The sequence below is a fragment of the Gymnoscopelus braueri genome, assembly GCF_963280865.1.
Source record: "Gymnoscopelus braueri genome assembly, chromosome: 17".
NCBI classification, from domain to species: Eukaryota; Metazoa; Chordata; class Actinopteri; order Myctophiformes; family Myctophidae; genus Gymnoscopelus; species Gymnoscopelus braueri.
Window position 1 is genome coordinate 40,745,574 of NC_137617.1, and position 13,014 is coordinate 40,758,587.

General features: G+C 42.3%; 1 protein-coding gene across 1 annotated transcript in view; it reads left to right on the top strand.

Moving 5' to 3' along the window:
• The window catches only part of sec24c (SEC24 homolog C, COPII coat complex component), a 33,011-nt gene extending 20,013 nt beyond the window's left edge, over positions 1–12,998 (top strand). The window contains exons 11-23 of the mRNA XM_080455314.1: positions 1,960–2,084; positions 3,137–3,328; positions 3,452–3,545; positions 4,024–4,140; positions 5,602–5,772; positions 6,243–6,339; positions 6,452–6,597; positions 7,222–7,360; positions 7,720–7,838; positions 8,016–8,195; positions 9,313–9,498; positions 10,054–10,143; positions 10,417–12,998. Coding sequence (XP_080311440.1) covers positions 1,960–2,084; positions 3,137–3,328; positions 3,452–3,545; positions 4,024–4,140; positions 5,602–5,772; positions 6,243–6,339; positions 6,452–6,597; positions 7,222–7,360; positions 7,720–7,838; positions 8,016–8,195; positions 9,313–9,498; positions 10,054–10,143; positions 10,417–10,557 — 1,797 coding nt within the window. The 3' untranslated portion in view covers positions 10,558–12,998. The remainder of the gene's footprint in view (positions 1–1,959; positions 2,085–3,136; positions 3,329–3,451; positions 3,546–4,023; positions 4,141–5,601; positions 5,773–6,242; positions 6,340–6,451; positions 6,598–7,221; positions 7,361–7,719; positions 7,839–8,015; positions 8,196–9,312; positions 9,499–10,053; positions 10,144–10,416) is intronic.
• The last annotated feature ends 16 nt before the right edge of the window (positions 12,999–13,014 follow it).

A 13,014-nucleotide genomic window follows, 5' to 3' on the forward strand; every position in this document is an offset into this window, starting at 1 on the left:
TTTTCTGAAAAACGTATGTTTCTATATCAGTGGTTCTCAAACCTTTTCTTGTCAAGGACCCCCAAAATTACATGCATTTAGCCGCCGACCCCCATCTCAAAATATTTTCCAGGGACCCCCAAAAGCAAAGATTTGAGGTAAAAATGTTCGCTTTAAAAGAATATATATATTATTCAGATTCAGATTTGCACAAATTGTCACGATTTTTCAAAAATAGCAGGTCACAAGCTCGCTATGAGCTTGTATATCTGCTATCTTTGAATAGCCAAAGTATTAACACATTGAGTGCCAGGGTCTTTTTAAAACAGGGTACAGTCGGTGCCTGGATTTTTAACCATTTTTGAACCTTTTTCAAGTAGTCACAAAATATTTTCAGTGATCACCGTCCTCAAGGTGACCCCCTCATTACACACAGAGAGGTCTCGTACAATCGGGGGAAAAAAATTAAAAACATTAGGTAATCCGTTCCATAGTTGCAGCCAGTTGAAAATAGTCGAAAATAGTCAAAAATACATATTTTAGAAAAAAAGTACACAAGAGCCGAGATACAGGCTTTTGAAGTCATAAGTTAACCAGGAAGTGGATTGGAGTCTAAATCTTCAAAAAATGATATCTCCTGGTGCTGGGAAGAAAAACAAAAAAAAACGGTCATAACCGTTTTTGGCACACAACGCATGGCTTCTCAAAAACGGTCCGGACCGTTTTTGGCACTCAATGTGTTAAATTACAGATGCTTTTCTGGTTTTAATGGGTTAATATTGCTGCACTGCGTCAGAAAAAAAACGGCAAATAACAGCAGCGCTCCATTCATTTTTAGAAGAAGTGAGAGGGGGATTTCCCTAGCATTTCCCTTTCAGTGAGCCAGCGCAGAGAGAGAGGAAGGAACAATTGCGAGAAAACAAAAGTAACTCTGTGGCTGTCTTTTCCCCCAATGCCAAGAATTGAAGATGAAGATGAGAAAACACAACATATACCATTATGGAAACACTTTGGTATATGGAACAAAATCTAATCAATAGATTCAAGTATCTGACAATGTATAAAGTCACCATACCAACACTTCCTCAACCTTTGATGAGGCAGTGTTGTTTTAAAAACATGTTTGTATTTTATTTCCTGAATTTGTTGGTTTCTTCCCGACAGCAGAGATATAGTTAAAAACAGAAAAACAACTGCATTATTAATGTCATTGATTGTGTTTTTTCTTATATTATATGCTCTAGTCTGGAACAGCTTGTGCGTGTGCCCCCTAACATTAAACATTTACTGGTACCAGGTGTTTGGCAAAATTATGAAACCAGAGCAGACTGAACATTGTAATGGAGTGGTGGCAGGGTGCCTGCAGGTCCTGACTCTGACTGAGAGAGCTTTAAAATGCCATTGTGTTCCAGGCTTTAAATACAGTTACATGTTGTGTATTATTAAAGTTCTCAGTCGCCACGACTGATTTCAGTCATTTGGATTCCCGCATGACTTCTATGGAAGCGTGTCACTCACCGAAAATAGGCTATCTATAAGCGTTTGTAGCGCTTGTAGATAGCCTATTTTTGGATATTAGTTACTTTAAGATTAAAGAGTATATGAAGTGGTCAAACTAGCGATAGAATACATGTCCAATCTTCCAGAAAACCCTAATGATCTCAGGTATTTCATAAGAGCAAAGGTTAAAGCCTCAGTCTGCAATTTCTTCAACTGGCTGGCTGTATGGCTACCAAAACATTATAATTATTTTACATATTTTCTTGTTTATGAAACACAGCACTAGTGTGAGGGGTGCTCCTTTCAACATGTTTCACAACTTGCAGATTAGGACTTGGCCTAACAAAACCTTTCAGTCATGAGATTAAAGTCTTAAATGTAGCCACACAGTCTCCCTGTGTAGGCTGTCCACTGGAATAATAGTAGAAGCTCTTTCTGCGTTTATCAAATGGAGCACGACTTTCTCTCCTTCTGGCACAGAACAACAAGCTTCCTCAGCCTCCTGCCTTCATCTTCCTCATCGATGTCTCCTACAACGCTGTGAAGAGCGGCATGGTCAGCATGGTCTGCCAAGAGCTCAAGACCCTGCTTGACTGCTTGCCCAGGTACACACACACACACACACACACACACACACACACACACACACACACACACACACACACACACACACACACACACACACACACACACACACACACACACACACACACACACACACACACACACACACACACACACACACACACACACACCTGCTCTCTCTAACCTGAAAATGGCCCATATTCAAAGTTTCAAAGACAGTAATAACGCATATCCTCTGTCCTTGGTACTGAGCCAAACTGCAAAAGCACCAAACTTTTATTAAACAGCAGCAAAAAAAAGACGTAATAATTACTACTGATTAATAAAGTTGGGAGCAATTAAAGTTAGTTGCGAGCCCTTTCTTTTGCCCTTTTCAAAGTTTAACACATTTGTATAGCAGCACATTTCAACCACAAAGGCAATGCATAGGGCTGTGCGTACAAATACATTTAAAGACATAAAAAGGGCATTTAAATATAGCTAGAGAATAGAAGGGAAATGGAGAAATAAATAAGTAGCTCCTGGTCTGAAAAATTAAGCCAATACAAGTTACTTAAACCTGCATTCTCTCCTAATGGCCAGCAGGGGGTGTCTGGTTACAAAAATACATAGATGTTCTCAATCGCTAGCTTCAAGTCTTCAGCATGTTGTTCATTTAATAAAGTATGTTCCCATTTTAGAGTAAAATAGTCAGTAAAGCAGGGTATGCCTTAAGCCAGAGTGTAGCTATGTTGTGATTGACAAGTCGCTATCACAGGACTTGTCAAGATATAAAACACTTACGTTCCCAGAACATATAACTAACTAACACAGTCCATTTATATACTCTTTGCCCCTTACCTTGCAACAGGCATTGGCTCAAAAGTTATAATTTCGTTTTAACGGTTTAATTTCATGGACCCCCAGTTTGATATTCATATTAGGCCACATAATTGGACCCATAAGGCTCAATTTGGTCCCTAACTATCATCACTTAGTTGGGGACTTCCTGGAACCCCCTCAAGGACCCCAATCTGTGAACCACTGCTGTTAGCTCATGCTCTTGTGTTTGTGTTTGTGTGTGTCTCTCCAGGGAGAACCCAGAGGTGGACTCTGTGGTCCGCGTGGGTTTCGTCACATACAACAAGGTGTTGCACTTCTACAACGTGAAGGCCAGTCTGGCCCAGCCCCAGATGCTGGTGGTCTCGGACGTGTCGGACATGTTCGTACCGCTGCTCGACGGCTTCCTGGTCAACGTCGCCGAGAGCAGGATGGTCATCGAGAGGTGAGAGAGAGAGAGAGAGAGACGGCAGGACACGCACATGGCATACAGATGAATGAGGTGTTGTGTTGGACAGATTAAGCGTTTCAAATGAATGACACACTGTGTGTCGTCTCTGCGTTTCAGCCTGCTGGATCAAATCCCAGAAATGTTTGCTGACACACGGGAGACAGAGACGGTGTTTGGACCCGTCATCCAGGCAGGACTGGAGGCACTCAAGGTAACAAAAATGTTTTACTTAGTTCTATCATACCACCCACACACATACGTTTGTATTACTATACTTGTGAGGACATCAACATTTTAGGACGGTGATTTTAATCAATGTCATTTTAACCTTAAATATAACGCCGGAAATAGTCAATCTGCCTCAACGGCGTGCAATACATTGGGCATAATTACTCTAACCCCTAAACATAACTTCTAAATAGCCTAACCCCAACCTGAATCTTTTCCTAATTGTAAGCCTAAATCAACAAATCTATCCATAAAACAATCATTTCTCTTGTTAGGACCAGGACAATGGTCGTCGCAATGTCTATTTCTCTAGTTCCACTATACTTGTTGGGGCGTTTGGACCTCACAAGTATAGTGTAGTAATACAAACACACACAGAGTTACATAAACACAGTGGATGTTCCTGTGTTGAACCGGTGATTGTTTGGGTGTTGTCTGATGGTTGTTGTGTCGTCCTCCAGGCTGCAGATTGTGCAGGGAAGCTGTTTGTGTTCCACACGTCGCTGCCCATCGCTGAAGCCCCCGGCAAACTAAAGAACAGAGAAGACAAGAAACTCATCGGCACAGACAAGGAGAAGGTACCTAACCGGAGCATCATGTTTACAGTGAAATACTGTGTTAATTTAACTCTGAGCATGTAAAAAATGGAACCAAATGGACTCGTAAGGGTCCATTTGGTTCCATTTGTGAAAACGAAATTAACACTGAGGACTTTACTGTGATAAGGCTGCAACTAATGATAATTTTCATAATTGATTGATAGATTTAATTAATTTAGGCCATACAATTATGGTAAATATAAGGTAATTTGGTACAATATTCAATCAGTCAATCAGTTTTATTTATATAGTGAATCAATTAATCAGTTTTGCTTATATATATATATATATATATATATATATATATATATATATATATATATATATATATATATATATATATATATACACGGTGTGTATATATATATATATATATATATATATATATATATATATATATATATATATATATATATATATATATATATATATATATATATATATATATATATATATATATATATATATATATATATATATAGTGCCAAATCACAACAGCTTGTGCCAACATGTAGAGCAGGTCAAGATCTCTTCAGAAACTCATAATTCTCCCATTACATTAGCAAGCGCTTGGTTTTAAAATGATGGTAAAGGCTCATCACAAGTTGTCTCAACCCATGAAAATATCGTTGCTTTCGACCAAGAAACATTTGACAGTATGGAGCAAAGGCAACAAGCATTCACATTTTGATGAAGTTGTAGATAAAAGGAATAGCTATGCAGAACAGACACACACACTCTGTGGTTGTGTCTTTACGCTCACGTTGCCTACAGATTCCATGAGGTCAGGGCATTTCGAAATTCAACACCAGTAGAACGTCATTAAAAATGAAAGGATCACAGTTCAGGCGCCACATGATGATAGACGCTGATCTCGCAGTATGAACTGAGATCTTTGTGTGGATGTGTCTTCCCAATACACTTCATACACTGTAAAATTATCAGTGCTAAAGGGAGTCCAACACCTAGAATGATAAAGATTACTATAATGATAATGATGAACGATGACATTCTGTAAACATGTTGAACATGAGTAATAATATATCCTGTTGAGCCCATCTCTGAAAGTGCTCCCAATGATATTGTTACCCACTATCGTGGGTAACAATATATTTATAATTATTGTTCTTGGTGTGGAGAGCCATTTTATGTAACTCCGAAAGTGTACAAAATGGAACCAAATGCATCCATTTGGTTCCATTTGTTGACTCAGAGTTACATTGTAGCGGTGACGATATTACTGTGTGAAGTTTTGGGATGTAGCCAGTTGCATTAACCACTTAAACCCCAGCGTCCATATTCTTGGGGGAACAAGACATTTGGTGTAGATGGAAAATGTGGTCAAAGTACAGTTGTAACTCAAGTCCAGTTCTCTAAGACTACAGGGGCTTAAGTGGTTAAGGTGCGGAGCTCTGTCTGATTTCTGTTCTCCCTCCCCAGTCTCTGTTCCAGCCTCAGGCAGCGTTCTACGCCACCCTGGCTAAGGAGTGCGTGGCACAGGGATGCTGCGTGGACCTCTTCCTCTTCCCCAACCAGTATGTTGACGTGGCAACGCTGGGGGTCGTCCCTGTCTCCACTGGGGGCTCCATCTACAAATACACATACTTCCAGGTGAGGACGACGGCAAAGCCATTTCTCACTTTATCCAAGTTGTTGTAAAAAAAAAAAAGTGAGTTTTTTCTCTCTACTTTATTAAGACTTTAACAAATATGGAGAGACAAATAACAGGAAACAAACGACGACAGTGAATATGAAAATCGCTAATTCATACTCCATCGCGCGACGGTGTCGCTTCCCAAAAATAAATTGTTTTCAAGCTAAAGTGCATCATCGCGATGCATTATGGCTTGAAAATCAACTCTTAACTCTTGTCACTGGTCTAGCTGATGTTTAACCGCTGATTGGTTCGGACACGCAGTGTTCGGCCATCTCTACTCCCTGCGCAATCCCAGACCTCCCTGAAATCAAATGCAAATGAGATTTCCGGAGGGAGGGGGTTTACCAGGCTAGCTGATGTTCACATGGCCGTGTAATTTCATTATAATACATTACTGTGTGTGTGTGTGTGTGTGTGTGGTTAGGCTGAGACGGACCGGGAGCGCTTCCTCAACGACCTTCGGAGAGACGTTCAGAAACTAGTAGGCTTCGACGCTGTCATGAGAGTGCGAACCAGCACAGGTGAGCCAGCACCAAGTCTCACACACATCATCACACCACCTCATCTCATCCTTGTGAAAAGGAAACATTATTTGCCCCTTACTCTTCATCTCAATTCCTCGTCTCCCTGCAGGTATCAGGCCGACAGATTTCTTCGGGTCGTTCTACATGAACAACACCACAGACGTGGAGCTGGCGGGCCTGGACTGTGACAAGACCATTACCGTGGAGTTCAAACACGACGACAAGCTCAGCGAGGAGACTGGGGCTCTCATGCAGGTGGGTGTGTGGTTGGTCTGGGAGTGCACTGGTTGATGGTAGACTGGAAACATGGGCAGAGCCTTGTGATACCTTTTTTATTGGGTCTCACTGTCTTTCTAAAGTAGCTTTATATTCAGCTTATCGTCAGGGAATGACATGTAAAGAAGTAGGCCTTTATTGTTCACATAACATAAGGTGGAAAAGGTTTCAGTGATTTAATATCTAGTAATTATTTGGTTTGCCTGAATTGATGTTTTAAAGCTACACTCGATAAGTTATTATGACCATTATGTTCGTCTCCCGAGAGAGATAGATACTTGCAATGTCCGAACTACAATAAAGATGCGGTGCATCTAGTGTCTGATTCAAATAGCTTTATTGACATTGTCAACCAGTAGTTGTCCTACCCAATACCAGGGTCTAAATTTCTCAATGGAAAAGTAGGGAGACCATTTCCAAACACTGCAGATATGGTAGTTGTATTGAATTAACACAGTCTACCATACATTTTGGTTAAAATAACGTTATATCCATTACAATTGTAGCTTAAAAAATGTATACCTCATGCATAATCTGTGTCATCCTGATGAGTCAGTGTTTGAATTTCAAACCAAGGCTTTATGTTGTGTGTCTGTGTGTCAGTGTGCGGTGCTGTACACCAGCTGCAGTGGACAGAGGCGTCTGCGCGTACACAACATGGCGGTCAACTGCTGTTCCCAGCTGGCCGACCTCTACCGCAACTGTGAGACGGACACCATCATCAACTTCTTCTCCAAATACGGTGAGCAGGAGCTGAAATCAGGACCCTATCGTATATTAAATGTGATCATATTCCACTATTAAAGTAGTTCTTTGTCTGTGTCAGAATCAGGGGTAGACGGATATAAAGGGTTTAGTTGGCCACTCTGGCCGCGATTTTACTGATGCATGCATGAATCAGTTAATAATTTATTCATAATTTGTGGGCCTGACTCAACGTATTGCAATTGTGGACAGCACTGAATACCTACAAAAGTCACTTTATATATATATATCTTTGATGTACTGTGTCAGTTAGATATTCTATCGTGATGTTGTCAATGCCAGTCTGTGTATATCTCATATATGTTTTGTCTCTCTCTACATGTGTCTTATGTGCAGCGTTCCGGAGCGTGATGAACGGCCCGACCAAAGCAGTAAGAGACACCCTAGTCAACCAGTGTGCTCAGATCCTGGCCTGCTATCGCAAGAACTGTGCCAGTCCCTCGTCCGCTGGGCAGGTAGGACACTGGTTACCAACCCACCTTCTTACCGTTATATTATCCTTACTTTATTTTTTTTGTACATTTATTTTTTAATTTTTCATTCATTTTCATTCATTTTTTGTACACCGCCAAAAACGGGGACACCAGGTTGAAAGGGCTTAACACTGATGATTTTACTGCTTGTTGTCCCAGCTCATCCTGCCAGAGTGTATGAAGCTGTTACCGGTGTATCTGAACTGCGTTCTGAAGAGCGACATCCTGCTGCCGGGTGCCGACGTGTCATTGGACGACCGGGCGTACCTGAGGCAGCTCATCGGCTGTATGGATGTATCGGAGAGCCACGTGTTCTTCTACCCACGTTTACTGCCACTGGTAAGACCCAAAGACACAAACGTATTAGTGGACTGGCACAAACTTGATCAATTGCTGGAATGAATAGTACACTTTTTTTTTCCCCACCGTGAATAAAGGCATCAACCTTGTATGAATGAGGCATCAATAATATAAATGGCTTTATTATTATTCTGTTTCAAAATACCCGCCATCGATTTTCGTATGGTTTATTCATCAAAGGGGGCGTGGGGATGGTCGAGTAAACTTCGCCAGGGCATTAGAATATTCTAATTTGATTTTGATCAGTTCCTGGCCACGTGCAACATTGTTTTCTCACTCAACAGTAAACAAACCAACATACAGTATAAATGTATTCTGGGTATCTGCACATTTCTAAAGTTACAATTTAATGACTTTTAACACATTCACTGCCAGGGGTTTTCTAAAACAGGCTGTAGCTTCTGCCAGCATTTTTAAGCATTCTGACTAATCTTTCAAGAACCACAGAATATTTATCTCCAATATGATCGATCCCCTGATGGTTGCTAATCTCGACCTCCCGTTCGCTTGTTGTACCCAGTTGAAAATAGTATGTTTCGCCAAAAATACATAGTAAAACACAGGAGCCGAGATACAGAATATTTCCCAAATACTTTAACCAGGAAGTGAATGGAGCAGTAAATCTTTGGATGACGTGATCTCCTGGTTCTGTGTGAAAAAAATAAGATTTTTTTGTTTAGTTTTTTTCTTTTTTGAAATGACTGAGATCTCCGTCAATGGTGGTGAACGGGTGGATTTCAAATGACGGAGATTTCCGTCAATGGGAGGGAATATGTTAAGACCTTTTTAATATCAAATTGGCCAAATTATCAAATATTACATAAGAAAGAGGCAAACATTGTGAAAATAGCCGATCTACAAGCTCAGAACGCCTCGCAGTTGTGAGCTTGTAGTTCGGCTATTTTCACAATATTTATCTGTGGAACCGAGTCTAAAGGTAATGCCTACAATTCCAAGTGCTTGTCAGGTTGGGGGGTCCCCAGTTCAAATATGATTATTTTGGGGGGGTCGCGGCCTGAAAAGTTTAGGAACCCTGTAGCTCATATACAGTACGTATAGCATTAGATACATGTGTTTTTCCGTCCTGACTTTGCAGATGAAGTTGGAGGCTGACTCGTTACCAATGGCGGTGAGGTGCTCCGAGGAGAGGCTGTCGAAAGGCGGGTTGTACCTCCTGGAGACGGGGCTCCACCTCTTCCTGTGGGTGGGAGCCAACGCACAGCAGGAACTGCTGGCCAATATCTTCGGCACACCCAGCTTCGGCCAGATAGACCCCAACATGGTGAGAGAAAATACTGGGCTTCTGAGGATCCTTTGAAAGTCTTAAATTAGTTTATGTAAAGATGAGGCCGAAAAAAAGACTTGCAATGTCTTAAATTCATGCTTCAAAGGTCTAAAAATGCCACAGACAAGTAAAATAACATGTAGAATACAAATGTCTTGCGTTGTATTTGTGCTTTTTTGGGCTTAACCACTTAAAACCTTCGTATATACTTAAAATCCATGAACAGCTATGTTATTTTTGTGGATTTATCATTTCTACACTAAATCTCTTATCCGAAAATATGTCTATTTTCAGCTAATGCCACCCCCAGACTGGGGATGCTAGGGGTTCAAGTGGTTACATTTAATTCTGAGTGGCATTTGAAATGTCTTAAAAGTCTTAAATCCAACTTGCCTAAACGGGCAGAAACCCAGAACTCACAAGGCTCACGTCTCCGTGTCTTGTTGGCTTACGTGTATGTGTTGTTGCTGAACTTTGAACACTGCTTGTGTTTGTGTGATTTGACGGGTGGTCCGCATCGGTACTTAACCACGTTCCTCTCTTGTCTTGCAGACCAACCTGCCTGTGCTGGACAACCCCTTCTCCCAGAGACTCAGAGACATCATAGAGTCCTTCAGAACAAAGCGATCGCGATACATGAAGGTTCGGCCACCGCCACCTTCTCTCGCTCTTTCTCTCGACCTCTGAACCTCTCTGCCTTTTTATGCATTTATTTCCCTTATAAATGTTTTCAACAATGCATATTGTTGAAAATGTTTGCCTATAATGTCATACCCAAAATGAGGACACCAAATTTGGAAAATGTTTTGCATATTTTTATATAATATCTTAGCCAAAATAGGGACACGCAGCGGGAAGTGGTTAATCTGAATTTTCTCTTTGTCTCTCTGTCTTCCTCCCTCCCTCCGACCGTAGCTGATGCTGGTGAAACAGGAATCTAAAAATGAACTGATCTTCAGGCACTTCCTGGTGGAGGACAAGAGCGTCAGCGGGGGAGCGTCGTACGTGGACTTCCTGTGTCACATGCACAAGGAGATTCGCCAGCTTCTCAGCTAGGACTGCAACATCCCTCTCCCAACATGGTGGCACCCTACTCCACCTGTCCGACCTGACACCACCCCTCCCCCCCCCCCCCCCGACACCACCCCTCCACCTTCCTCCTCCCCTCCTCCACCTCCCGCCTGCCTTTCTTCTGAAAGAGCTTAATCTTTTATTATTCACCCAAATAACCTGAAAATCCCCGCACCCCCCCCCCCATCCCCCCCATCAGCCAGGATGCAAACTCAGACATGCTGACGGAACTCCCTGTCATGGCTGTGCATTAAGAGAGAAACGGTGTGTATGAGGGAGTGTATGGACTGACGGTGTGTGTGTGTGTGTGTGTGTGAGTGAGAGAGAGAGAGAGGGTGGATGTAGATAGTAGTGGGTGTACTATCTTGTGACACTAGCACTGAAAGCCGCTCTGGGGCGCGTTAACGACACGACAATAGAAAAACTTTTTTCTTTTTATATGTGAATCCAACGCACGGTAGACCGAAGGACAACTACATAGGACATGTATTGAAATTAAATAAACGCTGTTCTTTTTTTCCATCCCTAGAATTATTTTTCTATTTGTCTCCCTCCCCCCCCACCCCCACGCCAGCCCTCTATTTCTCAGCCATGGCCTTATTATTAACCCACCCCACCACCACCATGTCACTCCACCAATCATAATGTACATACAACTTTTATTCCACTGTCCGCTCTGTTGTTATATCCCAGTGTGAATGTTGAGGGCCCAGTGACAGAATTTCAGTTCTAGATACTCAACAAACTGGTATAAATAACTTAGCCTTGTAATAATTATTAACTCATGTTAACATACGAGTATCTTACATTTGAACTTCTCTGGTGTCACAGATGTAAAGGAAACAACGGCAGCAACGGGCAAACGTCCACTATGACTACGGCTCGCCTGTTAACCTAATAACCCCGATCGGGGATCAGTACAATCTTGAGTGACTGGGACTCTTAGCCCTGATCTCGAGTCTTCTCCACGGACGCTGACATTTAGCTCAAGTGGTGGAGTCTTAAAATATTCGCCGCCGAGGGACGCGGGGTCGTATTTTGGTCCGTCGCTAGTGACGTGCGATACCAGAGGTGAAATTCTTGATAGTTTTTTCGAATTCTATGCATCCAGTGTGAAAGACGAAAGCAAAAAAAAAGCAAAACGACACAAGCTTTTGATTCTCAGCCTTGGGAGATTGTCTTCAAGGTTGGGATGGGTACAGTATGTAGGTCAGATTCCGAACGGAGGATGAATGATGTACATTGCACAAAGCATGTGGTTGCTTAACATGTTATGGAGGAGAGGACAGAGTAATGCACATGTGGCAGCCTTGCGGTGCATCACACCTAATGCATTGATGGACGTCAAGTCGATGGTTCCAGTGCTGGGAATCCGGTGCGTCCAGATGCGTTGTCAATGCATTTGTTGTGAATGCGCCGTAATGGACGCACATACACTAAAGTTTGAGTTATACTCACAGTTGCGCGCGGATGTTGCGCACTGAAGATAACCGATGTACAAGCTCACAATGCTGTGATGCCTTATGAGCTTGTAGATCTGCTGCCATTGACTTTGCGTGACACGGCGCGCAACCAAGTACAAATCAGGCATAAGGTTGCACTGAGCTGAAGACACGCTGCGAGGGCCGGGAGCTGACAGGCCAGATGGGAGAGAGAGAATCATGAGGAATAGATGGACGTCAGCAGTCCATTAGCTAATTATGTGGGTTGTCGCCGCACTGAAGACTTTCAGAACGTAAATAAAAGTATATAATCTGTACAGAGTAACAAAAGAAAAATCTCCATTTGAAAAGATGGAATGGCAGCGGTTAGTCGATTGCTTGGTTTCTCTGTCACAAACACACACCAGTAGCCTAAATGTAAAATCCTCTCATTCATTCAGGTGGGGGGAAAGGGCTAGACTGGGGTTTTTCTTTTTTTCTTTTCTCTCTTTTTTTTTTGACGTCTTTGTGTATGTGTGTGTATGTGAGAGAGAGAGCGAATGGGGAGAGAGAGAAAGAGAGAGCTATGTTCACAGTGTGTTTATGAACCTTGTGTGAATGTGGGTGGGTGAGGGGGGGGGGGGGGGGGCGGTCCTGGTGAATTTCTCCAGAGGAACAGAGGGATCAGCCAACACACACACACACACACGTGCGCGCACACACACACACACACACTCCCCCAATGAGATTGGATTCAGATATTTTTTTCCATGATGGCTTTCTGTTTCTTTGTCGTTTTTTTAACTATGTGTTCTTTGTGTTTCTTCGGTGTGTGTGTGTGCACCCCTCTGTTCCGTCTTCTGTTCATGGATTGATCACCTGCTCTGTCTGGTGAGGTCGCCCATCTGACGACTCGTATAGACAGTCTTAGTTTGATTCTTTTCTCCTCGATTTTGTTTTGTTCATTGACTCTTGGGACTGCTAATAAAATAATGATTGTTGAAAGTGACTGTCTGTGATA